Source organism: Plectropomus leopardus, chromosome 6 (assembly GCF_008729295.1).
Source record: "Plectropomus leopardus isolate mb chromosome 6, YSFRI_Pleo_2.0, whole genome shotgun sequence".
NCBI lineage: Eukaryota > Metazoa > Chordata > Actinopteri > Perciformes > Serranidae > Plectropomus > Plectropomus leopardus.
The window spans coordinates 25,229,423-25,255,957 of NC_056468.1; the positions used below are offsets into that span (position 1 = coordinate 25,229,423).

The following is a 26,535-nucleotide window of genomic DNA, read 5'->3' on the forward strand; positions in this document are numbered from 1 at the left end:
GTTTGCTAGTAGCTTAGTTTTCACTATGAAATTCTGCATATATGAAATGAACATCACATTATATGAGCAGTTATGATAATGTATGTCATGAATGTTGGCAAAGTTAGGTGAAAAGCTGCCAGTTAGCTAAAATCTTGCAACCATCTTGCGTGGAACTCCCACCCTGCAATCCAATCCTGTATTTTTGCTGAGTTATTTCTTGAAGCAGTTGAATGTAGGTGATTGGGAACAAACAAAACGGTGCAAGGACCCTATTGAAATTGAAGTAATTATTATTATGCTTTTTTTTTTTTTAGAGCTTAGTGTCTGGAGGTTTGGCTCTGTGGGTAAGTCAGGCGGTTAGTGTGCCTGAGGTTGCTGATTTAAGTCTCTTACCTGGGACTAGGGCTGGGTGAAATGGTGTAAAGATAAAATGTTCCATTTTGTTTTTTTACACCAAACTTATTTTACGATTTTAATGAATTTTAATCAATGTTTTTTTCCTTCTTTAAAACTAAATACAAATGACAACGAAATTACTCAAAGCAAGTTTTGCTTTTGTTTTTAGCAGTAAAAAATAAAGGGAGGGAGTGTATGGTGGACGCAGAAATTGAGATTTTCATTTTTAAAAATCGCCCTGTACCACAAATTCGAATTAATCGATAGATTCGATTTATTGCCCAGCCCTACCTGGGACAGGTGAAATTTCACTGCATTTCATTTCACTGTTCAAAGCACAGAGCTAAAGAGACCGTTGAATACATGAAGTTGGGTTGAGAGACAGGAAGGAGGGACCTCCTTGTTGATCTTATTACCAACCAATAGAGAAAACTGAAATGTTTCCCCATTCACATTATATTTAACTGTATTCATCTACAGCTTATTCATCAATGTATTTCCTCTCTGACTGCCAAAGTGGATAAAAACCTGTCATCCTGTGGTGTTCCTGTGTTTAAATGTAATTTAAAACAATTTTCCTGCAACTCTTCATCACCAACTCTAGTCTATAATAGTATTGAGGGTCTATAATTGTATGTAAAGTCTGACTTTTGAACCGCTAATTCTATCAACATGCTTTAAAATATCACGTTAAGTGGAGAATCTAAGCTTTCCACTGATATCAGATTTGTCCAACTATAACACATACTTGATGTGCCCTGTTCAGACATCTAGAGGCTCTGCAGCGAGCGTGGTTACATCATCAATTTCTGCGCATTGATTCGCCAGGGAAACCCACGTGTTCAGCCCTCTGAGCCAAACAACGAGGGCTGTGACGCCTTTGTCCCGCCTCCTGTATCCCGATTGGATGAAACCTCAACGTCACGTGTTCTTACCGGAAATTTGAACATTTGGAGGGAAAACGAGAGGAAGTGCGTTTGTTTACATGGAAACATGCCTCAAAATAACAGCGTAGCAAGACAGAGCTCAGCATAAAGCAAGACCAAGATGGCAAAATGACGTCGGACAGTTGAAGAGGCGCTGGAATCTGTTTTTGTTTTTAACGAGCGGCCTCGCGGCGCCGCAGCTGATCGTCACCACACACAGCTGATGCAGCGCGAGGACAGGCAGGACAACGACCTGTTTGGAGACATCAGGTGAGTGACTTATTTTTTGACTGTGTAGGCCACTTTAAGTGGATTTCTTTGTACGATGAGTGACTTAAATGTGCGCCACATTGACTATGCTGCTGCTCATGATGCTTGAAATGTGTCTTTGCTGTCTTCGGGGTCGTATAAACATCCATGTCTGCTTTGACCAAGACAGCTCTCCTCGCTTCCAGCAGCTGAAAACAAAGTAGTACAAAAGTATTGCTCCTATTATGGCCGATCACATTTTGATCCCATTCGGCAATACTAAGTGCATTCAGCTTTTTTCTTTAAATGGAAGCGAGGTACCCTTTGTCTTGGTCAAAGCGCCTGTGTTTTACGACCCCTCGCAAAGTTTTCAAGACGCTGCAGTTTCCTATAAAATACAAAAGACAACATCAAAGTCACTTTGGTAAACAAATACACCCGGGCGTGAGCAGCAGGCATAGTCAATGTGGCGCACATTTAAGTCACTCATCGTACAAAAAAAATCCACTTAAAGTGGCCTACACAGTCAAAAAATAAGTCACTCACCTGATATCTCCAAACTGGTCGTTGTAGCTCTGTCTAGCTACGCTGTTATTTTGAGGCATGTTTCCATGTAAACAAACGCACTTACTTCCTCTCGTTTTCCCTCCAAGTGTTCAAATTTCCGGTAAGAACACATGACGTTGAGGTTTCAACCAATCGGGATACAGGCGGGATGAAGGCGTCACAGCCCTCGCTGTTTGGCTCAGAGGGCTGAACACGTGGGTTTCCCTGGCGAATCAATGCGCAGAAATCGATGATGTAACCACGCTCACTGCAGAGCCTCTAGATGTCTGAACAGGGCACATCAAGGATGTGTTATAGTTGGACAAATCTGATATCAGTGGAAAGCTTAGATTCTCCGTTTTAAAGCATGTTGATAGGATTAGCGGTTCAAAAGTCAGAGTTTAGATTGAATTCTTTATAAATGTGACAACACACAGCTGGTCTCTTATCCAGCTGCTCCATATTGTTTCTGTTTTTATCAGGGGCGGATTTACTTTCTTGGGGGCCCGGTGTCACAGCCTTACTTTGATTTCACCAATTCTCTAAGTGGGCGTGATGGTGGTCTGTTGGCAGTTATAGAAGAAGTTATGCTGTTCTCTACACCCTCAATACTGTTGTAGACTAGTGCAGGAAATGAAGAGTTGCAGGGAAATTGTTTTAAATTTAAACACAGGACACACCACAGGATGACAGGTTTTGATCTGATTTGACTGTCAGAGAAGAAATGCATCAATGACTAAGCTACAGATGAATATAGTTCATAGAATGTGACAGGAAACATTTAAGTTTTCTCTATTGGTAATAAGAGCCACAAGGAGTTATCGGACATTTTTTCAATATGCTATACAATGAAATGTCTTAAACGTGCTATACTATGTGGTTTTCAGCCTTTTCCTCCACATTTCATATTTTGTCATTTTTCGACATACTATACTATGTCGTTTTTGGTCATTTTTTGACATGCTATGTTATGACATTTTTTGCCTTTTTTCGACATTTTATGACATATCTCAGCATACTATATTATGTGGATTTCAGCTGTTTTTTTGACATGTCATATTTTGACATTCTTGGACATTATACAATGTCCTTTTCAGTCGTTTTTTTTGACATGCTAAATTATAACTTTGGGTTTTTTTTTTCCGACATGCCATGCTATGACTTGTCTAGACATTCTCTACTTTGTGTTTTTAAGCTGTTTTTGACATGTCATATTTTGACATTTTTTATATACTATACTATGTAATTTTCAGTGTTATTTTTGATATGCTATATTATAATGCTTTTGGCTGTTTTTTTCACCATTATACTATGATGTGTCTCGGCATATTATAATATGTGGTTTCGGCAGCTATTTTTTTTTGCCATGTCATATTTTTGACATTTTTGGGACACATAGTATTACATTTTGCTTACTATAGCCTTTTTTTCAACATTTTTCAAAATTATGTTGTTTTTAGCCATTTTTGCAACATTCTATGCAATGGCGTGTCTCAGCATGGGTGTTCTAGCAGCAATTTCAGCAATTTTTGTGACACGTCCAATTTTGACATTTTTACCATACTATAGTATTGCTTTTTCAGTCGTTTTTTCAAGCCGATTTTATGTGGTTTTCAGTTGTTTTTGGGACGTAAATTTTTTGACATTTTTCGCCATACTATAGTATTGCATTTTCGGTCATTTTTTCGACATGCCAGCTTTTTATAGTCTTATTGGACATGTCATTTTTTGCATTTTTCAATGCTATGGTGTGTCACGGCAAAGCTATTCTAAACTTTTTGGCCATTTTTTGGGTCATTTTTTCGCACTGTTTTTTTAGCAGTTTTTGGGACATGTCATTTTTTGACATTTTTGCCTTACTATAGCCTTGCTTTTTGGGTCATTTTTTCAACATGCCATTTTATTGTCTTTTTTGGCCATTTTTTTTGCAATATTCTATGCTATGGCATTTCTCAGCATGCTATTTTATGCAGTTTTCAGCTGTTTTTAGCAGTTTTTTGGGACATGTCATTTTTTGACATTTTTGCCTTACTATAGCCTTGCTTTTTGGGTCATTTTTTCAACATGCCATTTTATCGTCTTTTTGGCCATTTTTGCAATATTCTATGCTATGGCATTTCTCGGCATGCTATTTTATGCAGTTTTCAACTGTTTTTAGCAGTTTTTGGGACATGTCATTTTTTGACATTTTTGCCTTACTATAGCCTTGCTTTTTGGGTCATTTTTTCAACATGCCATTTTATTGTCTTTTTGGCCATTTTTGCAATATTCTATGCTATGGCATTTCTCTCGGCATGCTATTTTATGCAGTTTTCAGCTGTTTTTAGCAGTTTTTGGGACATGTCATTTTTTGACATTTTTGCCTTACTATAGCCTTGCTTTTTGGGTCATTTTTTCAACATGCCATTTTATTGTCTTTTTGGCCATTTTTGCAATATTCTATGCTATGGCATTTCTCGGCATGCTATTTTATGCAGTTTTCAACTGTTTTTAGCAGTTTTTGGGACATGTCATTTTTTGACATTTTTGCCTTACTATAGCCTTGCTTTTTGGGTCATTTTTTCAACATGCCATTTTTATTGTTTTTTTTGGCTTTTTTGCAATATTCTATGCTATGGCATGAGTTTCGGCATGCTATTTTATGCAGTTTTCAGCTGTTTTTAGCAGTTTTTGGGACATGTCATTTTTTGACATTTTTGCCTTACTATAGCCTTGCTTTTTTTTGGGTCATTTTTTTTCAACATGCCATATTTTATCGTTTTTTGGCCATTTTTGCAATATTCTATGCTATGGCATTTCTCGGCATGCTATTTTATATGCAGTTTTCAGCTGTTTTTTTTAGCAGTTTTTGGGACATGTCATTTTTTGACATTTTTGCCTTACTATAGCCTTGCTTTTTGGGTCATTTTTTCAACATGCCATTTTATGTCTTTTTGGCCATTTTTGCAATATTCTATGCTATGGCATTTCTCGGCATGCTATTTTATGCAGTTTTCAACTGTTTTTAGCAGTTTTTTGGACATGTCATTTTTTGACATTTTTGCCATACTATAGCCTTTGCTTTTTGGGTCATTTTTTTCAACATGCCATTTTATCGTCTTTTTGGCCATTTTTTTGCAATATTCTATGCAACACTATGGATTTTCGGCATGCTATTTTATGCAGTTTTTCAGCTGTTTTTAGCAGTTTTTGGACATGTCATTTTTTGACATTTTTGCCATACTATAGCCTTGCTTTTTTGGGTCATTTTTTCAACATGCCATTTTATCGTCTTTTTGGCCATTTTTGCAATATTCTATGCTATGGTTTTCTCGGCATGCTATTTTTATGCAGCAGTTTTTCAACTGTTTTTAGCAGTTTTTGGGACATGTCATTTTTTGACATTTTTGCCATACTATAGCCTTGCAGTTTTTTTTGGGTCATTTTTTTCAACATGCCATTTTATGTGTTTTTTGCCATTTTGCAACATTCTATGCTATGATGTTCTAAGCATGCTATTTTATGCAGTTTTCAGCTGTTTTTTAGCAGTTTTTGGGACATGTCATTTTTTGACATTTTTGCCATACTATAGCCTTGCTTTTTTTTTGGGTCATTTTTTCAACATGCCATTTTATCGTTTTTTGGCCATTTTTGCAATATTCTATGCTATGGCATTTCTCGGCATGCTATTTTATGCAGTTTTCAGCTGTTTTTAGCAGTTTTTGGGACATGTCATTTTTTGACATTTTTGCCATACTATAGCCTTGCTTTTTGGGTCATTTTTTCAACATGCCATTTTATCGTTGTTTTTGGCCATTTTTTTTTTTTGCAATATTCTATGCTATGGCATTTCTCGGCATGCTATTTTATGCAGTTTTCAAGCTGTTTTTAGCAGTTTTTGGGACATGTCATTTTTTGACATTTTTGCCATACTATAGCCTTGCTTTTTTTTGGGTCATTTTTTCAACATGCCATTTTATCGTTTTTTGGCCATTTTTGCAATATTCTATGCTATGGCAGTTTCTCGGCATGCTATTTTATGCAGTTTTCAGCTGTTTTTAGCAGTTTTTGGGACATGTCATTTTTTGACATTTTTGCCATACTATAGCCTTGCTGTTTTTTTTTTTTTGGGTCATTTTTTTCAAAACATGCCATTTTATCGTCTTTTTGGCCATTTTTGCAATATTCTATGCTATGGCATTTCTCGGCATGCTATTTTATGCAGTTTTCAACTGTTTTTAGCAGTTTTTGGGACATGTCATTTTTTGACATTTTTGCCTTACTATAGCCTTGCTTCTTGTATCATTTTTTCCATATGCCATTTTGTTGTGTTTTTGGCGATTATTTAAAAATTCTATGCTAAGAAATGTGTTGGTATGCTATTTTATGCAGTTTTCAGCTGTTTTCAGTAGTTTTTTGGACATGTCATTTTTCACATTTTTGCCTTACCATAGCCTTGCTTTTGTGTAATTTTTTCGACATGCCATTTTATCGTGTCTTTTCACTTTTTAGCAACATTCTATGCTATAGTATGTCGAAGCACGCTATTTTAGTCAGTTTTCAGCTGTTTTCAGTAGTTTTTGGGACATGTCATGTTTTGAAATTTTTGCCTTACTATAGCCTTGCTTATTGGGTCATTTTTTCAACATGGGCCATTTTATTGTGTTTTTGGCAATTATTGCAACTTCCAATGCTATGGCGTGTTTTGACAGGCTATTTTATGTGGGTTTCAGCTGTTTTAGGGACATGTTAAATCATGTTAAATCAGGAAGGTGGGGACAGTGGCACCAGTGAAACAGTGAATGATGGCGTTAACGATGCAGAAAAATCGGCGTGGAGATGAAGACTCTACGCCCGCTGGACAGAGTGGCAAGTGCTCAGAAGCCCTCCTGTGTGTGGACGGTGGTTAAGGCTGGAGGGCCTGTGCAGGTGGGCTTGAGTGGCGAGGGAGCTAAACCCAGGGAAGGGTGGCCGCAGAAGTGGACACCATCAGTGACACCAGGGCTTTTTTAGGAGCTTAATAATTATTTTTAATTATTTTAATAATTTTTTATATTTATCTTCAGGCGCTGGATGTCTTCTGTTAACTGTGAGTATTTCACATTACAGTCGCAGTCCGAACACACCGACATTATGGCTGACATAAGTTAAAAAAGTTTAATATGAGTTTAGAGAGATATTGCAATGATGTTTTTGGTAATTTCTTCGTCACACTATTTTATGATGATTTTGGACGTTTTTTCAATATTCTATACTATCATGTGTCTCGACATGCTATTTTATGTGTTTTTTGGACATGTCATATTTTGACATTTTTCAACATACTATACTATGTCCTTGTCAGTCTTTTTTTGACATGCTATATTATACTGTTTTTGCCATGTGCGAGGCAGGATGAGGATTACGTCCCATAATGCAGAACAAACAAAAAGGGAGCCAGAACTACAAACTAAAAGTGAGCTTTAATGCTGAAAATCAGCAGGTGAAAAAATAGAAAGTACAAATATAACATAAACAAAAACTAGACTGAAACAAACCAGGTTGATGAAAAGAACTCAGTAACAGAGCAGGAACACAGGAGGAAGTATAGTAATGAAGGGACGGCAGGGACAACAGGAATATGGCGAGGAAGACCGATGAACTGACAATGGTCAAAAGGAAACACAGGTATATATACAGAAAGGGACTAATCAAGACAATGAGACAAAGCTGGGTAGGTGGACACAGGAGCAGGAGGGAAACACAGGAACTGGTTAACTAAAGAAGGTGTGACTGGCTGGGGCAAACAAGACTCGAACAGAGAGAGGTGTGCAGGGAACACTGACAGGGAAGGACAGACAAGACTGATAAAACAGGTAAAACAAATCAGGGAAACAGAGTCAGAGGGACACACAGAGAGACACAGAGACAGGGAGACTCAGGCTGTGTTTGAAACGGCATACTGCATACTACAGTTGCAGTCAGTATGCAGTATCCACTACATACTACATACTGCGTTCGACAGTAGTATGCAGTATGGCTGTTCAGCTTGATCCGTTTTGTATGCTGAGCCAGGCATGGCTGGTTTGCGGTTTTTGAAAGTGGAAGCAAACAATAGCAAAACCGCTACCGCGTAGCATCCATTTACTGTTTAAAATGGAGTAAACAAGTGATATATATAGATGATAGTGATGAAGGCTTGTGAGATGAATAACGCCTTTGTAACGTATGGAAGTGACCAGATGTACCGCCGTTACGTTCACATTACTGACAACTTCCTTTCCCTTTTAAATTTTGTGATTGTATCTTGTTCATGCCCCATACAGGTTAAGTTTTTAGCCGCGGCCCAGGTTCGATTACGGCTTACGGTCCTTTCGTGTGTGTCATTCCCGTTTTCTCTCCCCCTGACCTGTGACTCTCTAACTGCACTATAATAAAGGCATGAAAAGCCAAAGAAATAATCTTTAAAAAATAAAAATAACTTCGCTCATGTCTCCTGTATAATTTTACTCTTTTTAGCATACCTGATAAAAGTCATGTTTGACAATTTTGACAAAGCCTAATTAATAAAGTGTAACACCAGGGCAAGCCAAGGACCCCATCGGGTGGGTTAGGCCTGCCCAGCTGTGTAATGGCTGGGCTCCAGCCACTGGTGGCACGACAACAACAGTTGCGCTCTCCACGCAATGAACTGTGGGAAACAGTAGGCTAGGCTGACTGGTCCGATGCATACTGAGGATTTCTTCCGAATCAGTATGACATCCGGGTGTTTCTGACATACTGTGAATTTCGCTTTTGTTTGCATACTGCATACTACATTTTGACCAAATCCGTACGTACTGCTAGTGTAGTAGGCGGTTTCGAACACAGCCACAGAGAAGAAGCACAGGTGATACATGAGGATTGAAAATACAAAATAAAACAGGAAACAGAACATCATTAACTAGAAACAAAGAAAAACTAGACTACAGAAAACCCCAAAACAAAGTCCACAGTATAACAAAACCCCTAAATCATGACAGAGCCCCTGCCTCAAAGGATGGATCCTAGACATCGCAAACCAAAAACAAAGACAAAAGAGTCCAAAACAGGCGGGGTGGGGGAAGGGGGCTCGGAGGAGGCAAACAAGGCAGAGGAAGTCCGGTGAAAAACAAGAGGGCAGGACTACAGGGCAAAAACGGGTCGGAGGGGGAACAAGCAGTCAGAGCAGTATAGGGGGGCGGCCAGGAGGCCAACCAGGCGGGCCGAGCAGTTCGGGGGGGCGGGCCAGGAGGCCGCTGGAGCTGGTCTGGGACCAGCAGCCCAACCAGAGCAGAGGATGGCTGCGGCCCAACCTGAGCAGGGACAGGAGCTGGGACTAGGATCGGCCCAGGCACGGGCCAGACTCGGGTTGGTCAGGGGTTGGTCGGACCCAGGGAGCTTGGACAGGGGCCATGGGCATCTGCCCAGCCAGAAGGCATGAAGCACGCTGCGGCGTCAGCTCATGACTCATTCGGCCCAAAATAAAACAGGAAACTGAACATCAGTAACTAGAAAAAAGGAATAACTAGAAAACAGAAAACCCCAAAACAAAGTCCACTGTATAACAAAACCCCCAAATCATGACACTATGTTGTTTTCGGTTGTTATATCGACATGCTATATTACGATTTTTTCGACATGTCATGTTTTGACATTTTCCAATAAACTATACTATGATGTTTTTGGTAATTTTTTGGACATGCTGTATTATTAAGTATTTGGCCGTTTTTTTCAACATGTTATACTTTGACATGTCTCCACATGTTATACCATGTGGTTTGCAGACGTTTTTGGACATGTCATATTTTGACATTTTTTGACATACTATACTATGTTGTTTGTCGTTTTTTCGACAGACAATGCTATCAACATAATATTTTATGTTGTTTTTTGTGTTTTTTACGACGTTACATTTGACATTTTTGGCTGTTTTTCAACATGCTATACTATGTGGTTTTCAGCTGTTTTTTCGATATGTCGTATTTTGACATTTTTGGCTGTTTTGTTGACATGCTATACTATATTGTTTTCAGATGTTTTTTCAACATGCTGTATTATTAATTTTTTGGACGTTTTTTAACATACTACATACGACATAATGACATGTTTTGACGTGCCATAATATGTGTTTTTGTGAGACTAGTATGTCGTCCAAAATAACAGTCAAACTTTAGTATGTCATGTAAAATATCATAGTATAGTATGTCATCCAAAATCTCACAGAAATATCATTGCATAGTATGTCATCCAAAATAGCAAAAAAAAGTCATATTATAGTTTGCTGTCCAAAATAGCATAAGTCATATTATAGTATTTGCCAAAATATCACGTCATACTACAGTATGTCATCCAAAATTGCATAAAAAAGTCATCTAAAATAGCATAAATATGTCATAAGTATAGGTTTTCTTTCAAAATAGCATAAAAAAAGACGTAAAAAGGCCTAAAAACGTCATAGTACAGTGTGGAGTAAAAATGTCAGTATAAGTCATAGTATAGTGAGTGAAAAAAAAAATTCTTGAAAAATGCCATGGGAGTGTGGGGGTGGTTGCTGTGTTTCCTCCCTGCATCTTTTAGAGGTATAAATTGGAGGTTTTGCAACAAAAATTAAACATAGCTGACATTTAAATTTGAAGGGTTCAAAAATTAGAGTGAAAAATCTTCGCAAAAAAAATCTCAATATTTGAAACTAAAGGCCTCAAAACACAGCGTGGAACGTTATTTATATCAGAAATAATTGAAATATGTTTCACTTGAATTGACCTGTATGTGGTGTGAAAATTTTACATAAAAAGATCTGCTCGTGTTACATATTTTTTTTTATTACATCGGTACATTTTCTGTATATAATACATTGATTTACACAACATCTTTATTATAAAATTAGAATTATCTGATCAAATTCACATTTGCAAGATTTGGGAGGGGGGGTCAGAGCTGAATGTGAGTGTGTTTAATGTACTCATGCAACAGCTGCGCACCGACAAACTGATCTGTTTGTCAAGCGAAAGAAAGCATTATCTAGGGGAAAAAGCACTTGCTTTGATAAAATGAACTTTATTCTCCAGTTTCTGTAGGAGTACATATAGTTTGGCTTTCATAAAAAGTATTTAATTCTCCAATTGCTGCAGAAATACACGATTTCCCAACCACTTCGATATACGGGGAAAACAAAAAAAGCAATGTGGTTCTTTGAGCCCGCATAAGGAAAAAAATGAGAAAAAATAAATGATGAGCCCATAAGAGGAACAAAGCAGGAAATAACATTACATCTACCTTTTGATCACTCAGTCTATAATCCTAAATATGAACATATTTCATAAATATACCTGTATTTGTACAGAATGATATTCTTCATCAAGTGGCCTTTGTCATATCTACGACTATGATTATGCAGTCATAATGAGAAACCTAGTGTATGGATCTATGTATATACATAACTGCAATAAATCTGCTTCATCTAAAAGGTTTTCCTCAGTTTGTCCTCCCTGAAATCAAAGCTAATGTACATTTTGTTTTCCTACAGCAGCACAACAAGGTTCTGTGGGTAGATAGCTTCATGAATTATACTCCTTCAGACTAAACGGCTATAGGACAGTTTTCACGAGTATCTTCCTTATTTCTGTGGAAGACACATCTTATAACACACCAACCTAGATAAAATTTTCCAAGCATGAACTGAAGGCAATGTGCTGCATTTGGATGATATAGAAAGCAAGTATGTGATTAAAAAAAAAAAAAAAAACTAAAAAAAAACCATGAAGTTGAAGGTTATTCCTGTGAGAAAAAGGAGGTTACTACAAGGCAAACAATATTGTTTCCAAGGCAGTTCTCAATCATGGTCCGTATGGAAAACGAAAGGTTGGAGTCAATGAAAGGGAAGTGCATTGTTATTGGAATAGAATATTTCCACAACAAAATTAATTAAAACTTGTTTAACTGCCCCACCCCAACCCCTTTCCATTGTCAACAGCAAAGTTTCCTGCTACATGTTCTTAAGCTTAATATTCAAAAAACTAAACACAGCCAGAGAAGGTATTATTCATTGTGTCCCAACAAGGGCCTTTTAAATTAAAGCTACTTTGTGCAATTTAATATCAATATTAATCAATATCATCAGGACCGACAGTACTAAAGTACTGTGCCAGCATGGTAGAAGAAGTTGTCAGAGATTAAGGACACTTAATAATAATACCACTGGTTTAATCTTGGCCGGGATAAACAACATCGTACATCTTATTAAGGCTTGAGCTGCTTTACTGACACCCAGCCTCCTATACTTATATGCATTACACTACATATAATTTAGCTTCATGTTTATGTGCAAATAGAGTGAGAAAAATGGCGCATTCAGGTAGTCCATAAAATATAAGAAAAGGCCGGGTAGTGGCACACACGTAAACATAAGTCACAAGTTTTGATTAAAAGAGTATTTTGAAGTTCTGGGAAAGAGAGTTAATGCTAGATGAGAAGATTAACACCACTATGAAGCCTTAGCAAGCTGCTAATTAGCTTAGCTTAGACCGGAAACAAGGAACCAGCTGAGCGAGCACCTGTAAAACTCGCTGTGTCTTGCTCATTTAATCCGTAGAAGTTTTTTGTACGACTCATTAAACTCAGACGGTCATTTAAGCTCGAAGACTGCTCCTGGTTGGTGGGCTAAGCAAACCACCTGCTGGCTTTACATTTAAGTGACTATAAGAATGGAGAATAGTGTCTTTTCATCTAACGTTTCCCAAAAACTACCGATTTCAATTTAAGAGATATGACACATCTATTCTGTCCTCCTTTATAGAATCAGCTCAAGTTGTGCTGAAAAAAGAGCATCAGTCAAGCAGCAAAAATCAAAATGTGAGATGATAATAGCAATATGAAATGTCCTATAATTCTTAAAGTGTGGTTTAATCGAGACAAACACCTGATCCACTGATTTTCAAACCAAACTGGTTGGTCTGATGCCAAATTTCAGTCCTCTGGAGCAAAATCTGGCCGCCAAAGGTTGAGGAAATTTTTGTGGACCAAGTGACCAAACGACCAACAGAGCAAACTTAACACTGAATTACTGTGATGTCGCACTAAAACAATTACCTCTGGGCAGAAAACTGGCAATTGATTTTAATTGCGAAGATGGTTGATATTTGTTTAATTTTGTTGTCATTTTCAGCCAAAACTGCAATGTGCAAAAATATATAGTTAAACACTGTGGTCCGACCTGTCTAATATTTCTGCTGTGCTTATTTTCACACCCTGTGTTGCTTTGCGCAAATCTTTGAGAAACTAGATTTACAACCATAAAAGCTAGATGATTAACCGCTTTAGATGGGGCTGCAACAAATGTATTTTAGCACCCTAAAAAAAATCTATATCACTGTACATTTACGCTTTATTTTGAATATTTTTTCCACTCGCCACTACCTTACACCCTAAACCAATCAAGGCAGCGATCAACTGGCTACTGTACTGTAAAGTAAAACTACCGCTTTTGTCAGTGGAGTCTGGTGGCTTTGAGATAAAGGCTTCTATTTCCCAGATGGAAAAATCTGTCTCACAGCAAGGTAAAGCAGTAAAATTATTTTAAATCTAACATGCTGAGGGGAGGTTCTACCCAGATATTATTGTAAAACAACAGTGTGATTTGATCTATATTTTCTGGTCGCAGTAAAAACTGTATATGGAGCACAAGAATGCGCCATGAATCCTTGAGACTGGATATAATGTGCTTTGTACGATGTCCACTGGCCTTACTGCATTGTGCTGAGCGAGTTCAGCAGTGTTGTAAAGTCTTTTGGTGATGCTCGAACCTCTGCAGGGATCACCGAATGTCCCTGTACGATCCACTGTGGACACAGTCTACTGTATTTTATCACCTGAACACTCGAACAGTGATTTCAGCTTCCACTATTATGACTGCTTTGCTAATATAAACTAATAGATATGGTGATACTGGATAAGAGGAACAATGTTGCAGCGTTACTCTTCACAGCTCCTTCTTCACCTTCACTTCCTGTGCAAAAAAAGGCTCCTCGCATCAGCCCTTGCTGAGTTGGCAGTTTGTTTTGGAGATTTTGAAGCTGTTTTACTGTCTCTCACTCCGTTTATTACGATTGACTGTGCCCTCAGTTGTTACTCTGTGCCCACTTCCATAGTATAAAATGCCTGTAGAGGCTCCTGTGGTTAGTCGGCTCGAGCTCGTGTCCCACACAGAGCAGCAGATGTGATCGTTTCACTCTTGGGCCTCTTGATCAGACGACGGGATTTCACTTGGTGAAAGTTTGTAAATCCAGTAAATATTCCACATTGTGTTGTCGTGAAATTCATTCTTCATTTACACTGGTTGATAACACTTGGATTCATTGTTCTATCACGGCATTGTTCCCTGAAAATGAACCAATGACACTATTCCAGTCAGGTTTTTCCACAGCAGTAGTGCTGGCGACTTCACATTATGTAATTAAATTGAGCTGAAGAACACCTTACTTTTATGTTTTTGTCTATATGATGAACTTGACATCGTTCTTGAGGTTGCTGTGGTTGTTGTTGTTGTTGACGACACTGAAGCGATTGGGGAGGACCCTCATCTTCATGGTACCATCAGCGCCACAGGAGAAGATGTGATTGGCTGGTCCCACCTCTATCTGCATGACACCTGTGCCGAGGTTCCTGAACAGCGACTGGCGTGCGTGTTCATTTGGGAAGGTGTAGAGCGGGCACTGCGTGGCCAGGCTCCAGATCTGGGGAGAAGGTGACAGTTAAAGAGATTCTTTTAAACAGTGCCGCATATTAAAGAACAACTCTGGTTATAGTCCGTTTTCATTATTGTGCGCTGACAACACCTGATTGTCAAGAATTGATCCTACGAACAAGTCATCTAGCATGCATAGCCAAAGCCTGAGAGCCTGTTTATTTGCATACATCTTGATGGTTAGCTCAAGTCTGCTGTTGTACTTTTGTACACTAGAATGCATCTCCGAATGCACCTCAGGTTATCACTTGTGATCAGATCTCACTTTCCTGCTCTTAATGCAATTACCAAAAGTGTTTTTGTTTTCTTATTAGACAAGCCAGTGCACCCCGTGGACCGCTGCTAGAAGACTACTGCTGCAGGAGTATCGGTATCAGTGTGAGTTTGCTGAGACAATTTAAGAGCTGCTGCTGTGTTAGCTTGTGCTAACAGGGCTAATGCTGAACTGACTATTTGCCGGGAGGAAAGCAGCTGAGGAGACAGTCCTTCAGCTGTGTAACAGCAGCAACAGAAAGTTTGCTTACCCGATGGGGGATTATAGCCACTGAAAATTCTTAATTAGCTGAAAGCTGTGGATTTAATGCTGAGTTACTGGACAGTATAAGCAGATACTTATGACACAGGTATTCACAGGCACTTCTTAATTAATGCATCAGCTATAAACAGTTGATTAAGACAGCAACACTGAGGCTTCGCCGTAGAGCTTTGCACTGAGGTTACATGTGTAACAACTAAAAAAAAAGGAAAGATAGGAGAAGGAAAGAGAGAAAGAGAGGACATCAGAAATTCATGTTAGCTGTGGCGAAGTATGTAGCCTGCAGGGTCCTAGGGACAGCTGCAGTGGAAAGGAGAGGACTGCACAGAGAAATGTCAACAAAACAGAACAGAAAAAAGAGAGATGAGAAGAAGTCATGGCAGAGGGAGGGAAAGAGATGGAGAATTGTCACTGTCAGTGACAGAGCGAGGAAGAGAGAGAACAGTGCTACGTAACGTAATCTCAGCTGGAAAGACAGTTTGAATAATAAATCAGGATAAAGCAATATTCTCTATTCTGGTAGGCTGAGTATATCCAAGACTTGTGTTAAAGAATCACTACATTTTCTCTCACAATGTTAAACTTCAGGATTTAGGTTTCCTAGCCTCGGAAACCATCTCCTGTGTAGCTAGATGTTGCCTTACAACACAGAGGAAACACTTTAAAAACAACAAAAAAATAAATAAAATAAAAATAAAGAATTGTTACATGGTGAATTAAAGGTTGTGTTGGGGTGTTTATATTTATTTTGTAACACCGGGGGATATTTGGATTGTAAATAATTCTGGAAAAGTTATTTATTTATTTAATTTGGTAGTAAGTAAACTGGGTATAGTTGTTTGTACACTTGTAAATAAACTTTAAATTTGTTGACATAATATATGAGTTGAAAGAAAAAAAGTGCAAAAGAGGTAGGGATACATAAGTTTTACTTCTACCTACTCATTTCTTCGCATACTCTACTTTTGTTTTGTTTGTTTGTTTATAATATGTTTAAATTTTTGGTTCAAAATAAAGTCAGTCATTTAATCCATTCATTCATATACATATATTTGTGTGCTTACATTATCCTAAATATTGTTGACAATGTTCCAAACCCAGAGAAATCTGTGATTTTATTTGAAGTAATGGTGCTTTTCATTTGGTTGCCTGTCAATGGCGTCATATCCCGTTTACCTCCTCTTGTTGTTTTAACTTCCGGGGAAAGATAGGAAACAACAGATAATACATCAGCGCTTGAGAAAAGAGTCACACAATGTTACAGAATTACACTCAGTAAAAGTCAACTCATCTAATGGTAAGTTAGTCAGTTAACATTCTGTTAGCTAACGTTGCTTGCGGTTATTTCAGCAGAAGAAATGACAAAATGTGAATAAAACTTTAATCCACAAACATGATTTCTGCTGGAGTTACGTCAGATAGATTTTCATCTCCAGTGGTGGTTGTTTAATAATGAATACTCTCATGATCCCACGCTACCTTGACACCCCATTAAAGTCTGTCTTTTACCACTGTTTTGACTGAGAGGCTCTTAGTGGCAGAGATTACCCACTGTGTGTTCTGTTATTTTTTATTTGGTTACATATAAGTTACTGTATAAGTGGGATAATACCTTTACCTTCCAGGATTGTTATGGATTTCATGGAGGTATTAAAACGTGTAGGAACATACAACTTGTCCTGTAATATTTCTTATTTGATCCCAAAGACATATATGGTCACAAATATACTATATACTAGTAAGGTTCCACAGCTCCCAACAAATACATTATTTACTCCTGTTAAGCCCTTGATGTCTTTTTAACTATACATTTATTAATTGTTTTCAAAGATTTACATCTTCAGTGTGAAACACAGATCCATGAATATCTCAGAGTAACTTGTAGTGTTTGATTGCTATTCCCACCCTGGGAGCGTTATTATTTGATAAGGTATTTCACAGACTGATGTCTGTACATATTAGTTAATCTTCCACTTCCATGGACTCTCATCAAACACTTTAAAAGCTTATAAATTTGCTGCTCAATCAGGTTAAATTTTCAATCAGCCATTATAAAATTAATGGCTTCAGATGAGTAACACCACACATGCTTTTGGAGGTTTTTGTGAGCAATCACCCAGTAAGAAAGTCATTTGAATTTCAAGCAGCTGTGCACTGCACCATTTCTTGTACATCTGTGTGATGCAGTGGCTTCATCCTTGGAGTGACAGCTGTGTGATCCTCGCCAACATATTTAAGTCAAAAAGATGAAAGACCTGCTGTCTCTGGAAATATATTATATAAGACGGTCACATCTCCTGTCTGTTCAGTTAAAACACTTTCCTTTGCCTTTACCGTGTCACCCAGCTTTCACCTTACACTTCATTCTCCATCCTTCACGCTGATGTCCCGAGCAGGTGGTTAATTGTCAGTGTCACGTTGATTTTGACTGACTTTGACAAGTCTCACTGTTGCCACGGATAAATGTAACAATCATCTAATTGTTGATGTGCAGGGAGAGACACTCACACCTTAAGGCCAAACACCCTGCAGGGCCGCTCTGTTAGGTACAGGTTAACTTTATGCAAAGGTAATGATCATGACTGTTATGATATATTTCTCCTTACTTTTCCAAGAAACTTGGAAAAGTAAGGAGAAAAGGGGCTTTTCAGGGAGATTCTCTAACAGAGCAAACTGTCTGGTTTTCACTTGCAAATGACCTTGAAAGTCATCAACAAATGCTAATAAATATTCATATATTCCAAAAACGTCTTATCAAACTCCCTGACCTCTCACTTCCCTGGAATATACCTCTCAAAATGTCATATTTATTCAGCATAAATGTATTGCATTGCATTAATTAACCAATAAAACTACCTTAATGTTGCCCTCAGCTGATCCACTGATGAAGCAGTCCTCAGTCGGATCGACAGCCAGTGCTTTGACCGGCGAGTCGTGCGCCTGGAAGCTCTGACGCTGGTGCCTGTGGGCGAGCTCCAGGACGCTGATCCAGCCCTTCCTCCCACCTGTGACAAGCAGCTGCTGCCTGGGAGCCATCGAGAGCACGGTAGCACCGGAGTCGTGGCAGCAGAAAGCTGAGGACAGAGAGAGAGAATGGTTGAGGTATTGCGGAGAATAAGATGGAGGGAAAGGGATAGAACTGAGAGATGCATTAAGGATGGAAAGAAAAAGATGGTGGGCAAAAACTTGTTTTTACTATTAATTAAATCATTTTCTGATATAATAAATTTATCATCCACATATCATGCCCGGCAGGGGTGATTATTCCTCTCTCTCTCCTCGTTTTCTGCTCTAAACTGCAGACAAACTAATAAAAAGCAAAAATGTCCCAAAAATATGCATTCATTATTTTTTTCTGTCTTCGTCCAATAATTGATGTACAACTCATTTGAAACTTTTAACATCAATATATTACTTGACATCATGCCTGTAAGTAAAATTTATTTTAACAATCAAGTTTTATTCTTCTTCTAATAACTGATTAACTCCTGCCAATAAAATGTCAGAAAATAGCAAATAACATCCATCAGAAATTTCCAAAGTCCCAGCAGGCAGTTTGCAGTTTACATCTATGTCCATCCAGACTAATAAAGTAAATGTAGTGAAGACTTTCAAGGAATTTAATTAAAGGGTATTAAGTGTATTATTTCGAAAAAAATGGAAGTTATCAATATAATGTTGTGTATGATTCAAGTGAACAACTTCCAGTGAGAAACATGCTGTCTTCAAAAGGAGAGGGTTTTTACAGAGGAGCACAGAGGACTGATAGAGAGCTTCGTCACACGGTAGAACGACAATAACCTGAAGCTCAATATCAGCGAAACCAATGAGCTTGTATTGAACTGCCGGAGGAACACGAGAAAACACAAACTGTAGCCATGGCAGTAAACAATGCCTCAAACAGGGTTCCCACACAATTTCAGAGAAAAAAAATCAAAACTTTATGGTATACTTTACTCTGAATGTCAATTATTGTATGAAAACTAACCAGCAACCTTTGCCAGTCTCTAATAATTCTTTATGTTTGTCGCTTATGTGGAACATTATTCACAGAAGTGAACTGTGACAATTCATTTTATTACACACAACAAAATCCCATGACTTTTCCAATAGTATGCACTAGTTCCAAGATTTTAACAGGCCTGGAAAATGAGATTGTGAGATTCCATGACTATTTCAGGTTTTAAATGATCGTGGGTATCCTGCTCAAATATGGATGTTACTGCAAAGAGGCTACAAATTCTACATGAACATGAATAACTTGTTTATGAGGCTTATCCTGGTTATGATCATGGTCGGGATATGGTGTTTACATGAGCACAGAGAAATCAGGTTATTCACATTCCATGTATACGCCCCAGTTTCTTTTAGTGCTTCAGCTAGCATATTCAGGTGCCTCATAAATGGAATATGCTATTTACATGCTCAATCACTTAAACAGAATACTCCAACAACCTGATCCTAAACATGTTATGCATGTCCATGTAAACACACTTCATGAGTGAACAGATGCTTCATGCGCATCTTCAACCAGGCAGCACATAAAATCTACACAATCAGCAGTTTCAAGGTGTTCAGTTTAATAACTGACCAAATGTCTTCCCCTCTACTTCTGAGTTACGACTTTGAAGACGGGCCAGAACATTATGCAGGGTTTTTGCAGAACGTTATGATGTCACATTGAAGCTGACTTTCATCACTTTGTCTTTTTATCCTATTAGAAATTTGAGGGTTTTTTTTCATAATTAGTGAATCAAGTCTGGAGTTATGGCCAAAATGTGTTTAGAAATCCTAATCAGTTCATCCTGGAGTCCAGGTAAACATTTGAGCCAAATTTGAAGAAATTCCCTAAAGTCATTCTTGAGATATCAAGTTTACGAGAATGGCACAGATGAACAACTCAAAAACATAATGCCTCTGGTCACGGCTGTTGCTGGTGCAGAGTCATTAAAACAAATGTTTTTCTTATGCTGCATCTTACCATGCACCAGGCTGTTTGCAGGAGTCACCAGAGTGTCCCACAGACACACGTTCCTGTAGAGTCAAAAAATGACCAAATTACTTTCCATTCACACATTTTAATCAAAGAAAATGTCATTATCCCTGTTGGCCACAGTACAATGGAGCTGTAAAGAAAAGATTCAGCATTTAATTAGAAGTTCATGAAACAGAATTCAAAAGAAGAGGACAATTTTTGTCAAGACTGGAGACAAAATTCTCCTTCCAGCTCTCATACCTGTTGTCTGTTGAAAGACCTGCAGTGGCAATGAGGGAGGAGGAGCCCACAAAGACGAAGTCGTGAGCTGTCTTGTTGTGGCACTGCAACGTCTGGCAGAGAGAAACAAAGGAGTCGGTTAGTAAAAGTGACAGTAATAGAGAAGCAGCAGAGGAGTAAACAAAAATGAGAATGACAGGGAGAGAGCACGAGGACACTGAGAACGTCTAGACAGACAAAACTAAAAACAAACATGCTGGAGAAAGAAAAGGCAGCTCATTGATCGGCTCAGTGAGTTTCTTACCAGGTATGGCTTGGGTGCGTTTCCACTTGTGTTGGTCTGCCAGAGACTCAAACCTCCATCAGCATCGACGATACCGAACTGCACAAAACATTCAGTGAGCACATACCAGACTTTGCTGAGATGAAATTAAGTACTTATTTTACATCAGACAGACAAAAACATACTGTTCTCCTGTGTTTATGCTCCCATTGAGAACCTTCTCTCCCTTCTGGTGACTTGGACTGTTCTCAAATTATCCTCCAAAACACGTCAACGGCCTCATAAGTTCAAGCACCACTTACATAACTAACATCAAGCGCTCTGCTTGTCCTCTCTTTCCAATTATTTTTATTTTTTTCTGAAGCATATTTCACTCTTTTGGCCAGAACAGGCAGATAAGATGGTACTGGCACAGGAGAGGCACCATCTGAGAGAGTTATTAGCTTGAGGCGAGTGCCTGAGTTCAGAGCAGTTGAATCACTCAGCTAAAGAACAAAATGTGCTGAAGCCAAACTCCCCACTGTGGATCGTGCCTGAATGGCAAAGTGTGAAAATGTTGTTGGATCTGACAGATATCACAATGCAGTTATGTTCCAAAAATAAGAATAGATTGACGGTTAAGTGTTCAATATACTCAATATAAGTGACTGATTTTGTAACCTTGTTCCCCTGGTGGTTGAATCGTATCCTGGTGACTCTGGAGTTGCCTGGACTTCTGAAGCAGATGATCTGCTGGGAGTGACCCCACTCGAACATCCTGACGCTCCCGTCCTGAGCTCCTGTCAAGTCTGAAAAACATTTAAAAAAACATAAAATAAAATGCGCCATCAGCTCATTTGTGATGCACATTCTGGTCTCAACATGAGGTTTTGGCATCTTTGTTCCTAAAATCATCTTTTTTATAATTGATGAGGTGAATGGTTTATTACACACACACACACACACACACACACAATTCAACAGACGTTCTTACGACCTAGTGGGAATTATTCCGCCCAAACACCTCACAACTGAATCCCCATCCTGCAGTTTGACTGGAAAATACAATGTTGTAACAAGTAGGGCTCACTCAGCCTTTTCTAAATCAACAGCAGCACTGGGACAATAAGAAAAAAATACAAAACTTTGCCACTTGCTAAATATCTATATGTGAAACTTTTTTTGGGAATGTAATCGTCCCCTGAAGGCTCTTTTTTTAACGCGAGAAATATGATGTCTGAATATCTCCTTTTTCTAATCTACTGACAGACATATCAGAGTTACTTACAGTAAGGCAGTGTGGGATGGGAGGTCATCCTTCTCACATTGTTGATATTTCTCTTTATCATCTGGGAGAGAAAGAGGTGAAGATGAAGAGGAGGAGGTGTTTACTATGCCAACATTTGTAGAAAACGAATCAGAACTTTATCATGGTAAATCTAACTACAGAGCAAGGAGTCTCTGTCTGTGTCTTTACAATATCTCGAGAACCGTTTGTCTGATCTACCTCACACTTGGCTTGTGTATTTCTGGGGACCCCAGGATTTGTCGTGCTGAATTTGGTGTGATTTGGACAAATGACACATTGCATATTAATAAACTTGGAATAAACAAGTAGACGTCTCTCTGTGGCTTTGTGGAGTGGTGGTTGCGGGGCTTCATAATGTTACAACCGAATTCTTCTTTACACCACAGGAGTTAAGGAGTAAAGCCCTCTGAGGCAAATTGTGATTTGTGATAATGGGCTTTATGATTAAAACTGAATTTAATTGAAAACTGAATGAAAACTGCAAGCAGCAACACCGCAGGCCAAGCAATCAACCCGTTCTGAAAGGGCATGTTTTAAACTACACTTGTAGGGACAGGTATTACTCTGTGTAGCAGTACAAAGTTAAACTGTGTTACACTATTCTAAAGCCTTTTCACACACAGAATACATTCATCGCTAGCTTCCTCTATGTGTTAAACTAATGGCTTGTTACTAATGGACTCCCATTAACTTTAATGTAAATGTTAAAAGTGCCACAACATTTATGTAATGAGGTGCACGTCTGAGAGGAGCTCATCTGTAGTTAAAATCCCTAAAGGTCAGGAAAATGCAAATCTTAATCATAATGCCAAAGCACATATTTAATGCTGCATTAAAATTACAGCATAAATGGAAGGTTGTTGTATCAGCATGCAGCATAAATTTTCGTAATATACTGCAGCTCAGTTACTATATCCTGTCCAGTATTATGACGGGTGGCCGAGAGAGGCACACGTTACCAGCAATGTCTGCCAAGGACTTTATTTATTATTGTCTTTAAATGTATTCTGCTCCAACCTTGAGCACACTGCCTGACTGGTTGGTAAAATAATTACGATGCAGAGTGGCTCTTACTGTCCAGTCTGCATATCAAGAGCAACGAGTGAGCTGGTTAATATCAACAAAACATGACTCACAAGTGACTCGATACAGAGACACTGCTACCACCAGAATAAAATCAGTCTCCCTCCCCACTGCTAACGCCAAGTTTCTCTGCTCAGTAAAAAAGCTTTTACAGACTTCTCCATTAAAAAAAGCATAAAATGATAGCGGTTTGGTGTATCTCAAGCTGTAGTAGTCAGCAACATCTTTGTTCCTTTGTAAATCAATGAGGGAAGCTAATGTTAACAGCCATGGTGCTTTTGGCAAAGTGAGACGAAAAAATGAATTATTAATTAAAGTAATTTAAACTACTTTGAGGATTTTGCTTTGAGTACAAAGAGGGGCAGCTCCGGTGTAACAGACAGCATCAATTAATTCCAGAAAAGAAGAGAAGAATAGATCAAACCTATCTGGCAATCTTTACTGTATTCACTGCTGATCTTTTAGATGGTTTAGATGAACTATAAGCAGTGTTTACACTGCTGCTGATCATGAATGATAACAACATACTGTAGTTTTCAGATTTATGTCTAAACTTCAAGACTACGATTTACTAAGATATACCACTTAGGTAAGCCAATGAACAGCTAACCAGCTTCTCTTCATGTCATTTTATCACCTTGTGGTAGTGCATATCCAAAAGTGACTGTTTTGCATTTAAAGATGCTCCAAAATCTTAAACTACAATCTTTTTTAATGCAAGAAACCCCCAAACAAAACAAAAAGATGGTTGCTAACAAGTGGCTAATGAGGACTAAAGATCTTTATCACGCCCAACACGGCTTTACAGCCTTGTTCTGGTGGCAAAGTTAAAGTTATGCAGCCGTGGTGTAGCTCTTTTATCGTCTTATCAAGACAAATAGAGGAAGCAAATAAATACAATTAGGAAGCTTAAGTTAGGGAGAATTTGGTCTTTTTGCTTGAAAAAAAGTTTTCTTTTTAGGTCTTCATCAAATAATTGCTTATTAATTTTCTGTTACTGACTAGATGCCCCTCATCACCTCTATCCTTCTGGCCCCTGCTCCCACTGTGTTGGATTGACTGTGTGGTGGGTGTGGACCAGCATATTATGGATGCAAAGTTATATGGCTTTAGAAAGTAGTTGTCAGCCACCTAAGGTAAGCAGTTAATGGTGAAAAACATGCAAAATCCAAGACAAAGATGAAAAACCACACAAAAGAAAAAAGAAAAGGAAAGAACCAAAACCAAAAAACCCACTAAAACAGAAGAAGTAAGGAGGGACAAGCAAATGGCTCAGATAATATAATCACATACAACTCCAGGTTTAGATCTCACCACAGCTGCACCCCGTCCTGTCTGCACTCCTCCCAGCCATGGCATGTTGATGGGCGTGCCGGGGCTACTGTGAGTATATGGGGTGGTGCCGTGGAGTGCAGCAAAGTCATCACGTGTGTGCACAACCAGGAAGTCATCACCAGCAACACTGCAAACACAGAGTAATGATAAGAAACAGTTTAATTCATACAAGGAATTTGCTTTGGTGTTTTCTGCATGAAAATTAATCTCTGAACTGGCCAGTATTTCAGGAGATCTGGTGTAACAAGCAGGTACCCAAGCCAAGACTTCCTCTTCCAGTCATTTTGGCTACTCACTATTAAGAGATATCTGTGTAGGAATGCAGCCGATTTTAGAAATATGTAATAAAAGCTAAGAATGCATTTGTGTCCATGTATTCTCCCTCTCCACATGGACTGTTTACCTGCCACTCTGAAGTGAATGATCAATACGACTCGGACTACAAACAAAAACACAAACACTTCCAACACCAAAATCTTATCACAGTTTCACAAATTCGGCATGTGCAGTTATCTTTTTATTCACATCAGTTCAACTTGATTTTATTTATGTAACTAAAAATCACAACTCATAACTTGCCTAAGAGGGCTTTACAACATATGACATCATCTGTCCTTGGACCCTCACAGCAGACAAGGAAAAGCTCCCCCCAAAAATCCCTTCAGTGTGAATAAAGATGAAAGAAATCTCATATAGAGTAACTGAGGAGGGATCACTCTCCCAGGACAGACAGATGTGCAATAGATATTGTGTGTAAAGAACAGACCAACATTACAAAATTACAGTAAAAACAATCGAATATGGAGATTACATAACAATAAGCATAGTAAGAAAAAATAAAAGATAAAAGCAAGTACTGCAAAACTGTCAAGAAAAATATATATAGTAAAAAAATATTTTTTTTAAATATGTACAATGATCCAGTTTTAAAAATGAGGGCTTAGTTTTGTGCAGGAATGCAGTTAGAATTACGTATATAGTGGAATCTTGAAGGGAATAATACCTTAAAAAAAGACAGAGATAACAAAAGATACATATCAATTTAATCTCTATGCACTGAGTTCAGAAATAGATCTGAGACGTGCAGAGCGTGAAATACTTGAAGATTTTAGAATGCAGTGTTAGACTAGAATAGATAGAGGAGGAAAATAGTAAGCATTGTTTTGTTAAGAAAACTGTTTTTGTTATCAGTGTCTGCATTTTTAGAGAAACAATAAGAAAACAGGACAATGTTAACACCACACACTGACATACATGTAGATCATGCTGCACATCCAAACATAGAAACACACTGCAGATGCATCCACACTGCCTACACAGTCATTACTGAACCAATCACACTGGCCCACACCCACACGCGATTAGCTCTGTATGAGGGCAAAAAGTGAGTTGGTGTTACTCTGGATGAACTCCCACAAGTACAGTGTGCACACGCAAACACACACCGATTTCTCTCTTACCCTTTGGCTTCAGCGTCATCATCATCGATCCATGTCAAGATCTGTGTGGCCAAGATGGATGACACATCCAGCTCCTGAATGTCATGTGTGGAGGCCATAACTAAACAATTACGATTTGCCTGCGAGACAGAGAGAGATAGGAAGTGGGGAAAGTTGGGTGACGGAGAGGACAAAGGTGAGGCTCAAGTTAAAGGTCCACAAGAGTGAGACAAAGTTTTTTCAAACTCTGTTCTGCCTGTGGTCACAAAACCATCCAACTTTCTGCTTTTAATGATGACCTGAGGTGCACCTTCCTTTGATCGCCAGCACCACAGCTTCCCTTTAAATAAGTAGCTACATTCCACAGTGTGAACCTCTTCCTATATCAAGCAAAGAACGCGTGGGCTCATCAACATCAAAGGGGTGAGGATATGGTGTAGGAGCTGTGCCATTGGCCAAAAGGATTTGATATTTGTTTTGACTTGTGTGCTTCTGAATCTGCTGGTCAAAGTGAATTCCTGTTCATAAAAATTCCGT

The 26,535-nt window shown here is 38.5% G+C and overlaps 1 protein-coding gene across 5 annotated transcripts in view; it reads right to left on the reverse strand.

Annotated features, from left to right (window-relative positions):
- Positions 1–10,879: 10,879 nt before the first annotated feature.
- Positions 10,880–26,535, reverse strand: part of LOC121944183 (dmX-like protein 1) — a 73,272-nt gene continuing 57,616 nt past the window's right edge. For 2 of the 5 annotated variants that reach the window (XM_042487893.1, XM_042487891.1), the window contains 9 exons: positions 26,020–26,138; positions 24,539–24,686; positions 22,121–22,181; positions 21,514–21,641; positions 20,875–20,952; positions 20,592–20,683; positions 20,337–20,389; positions 18,212–18,429; positions 10,880–14,809 (listed from right to left, as the gene is read on the reverse strand). In XM_042487893.1, coding sequence (XP_042343827.1) covers positions 14,570–14,809; positions 18,212–18,429; positions 20,337–20,389; positions 20,592–20,683; positions 20,875–20,952; positions 21,514–21,641; positions 22,121–22,181; positions 24,539–24,686; positions 26,020–26,138 — 1,137 coding nt within the window. In that variant the 3' untranslated portion in view covers positions 10,880–14,569. Of the gene's footprint in view, positions 14,810–18,211; positions 18,430–20,336; positions 20,390–20,591; positions 20,684–20,874; positions 20,953–21,513; positions 21,642–22,120; positions 22,182–24,517; positions 24,687–26,019; positions 26,139–26,535 lie in introns of all 5 variants that reach the window. The other 3 variants (XM_042487892.1, XM_042487889.1, XM_042487890.1) reach the window with 2 other exon arrangements.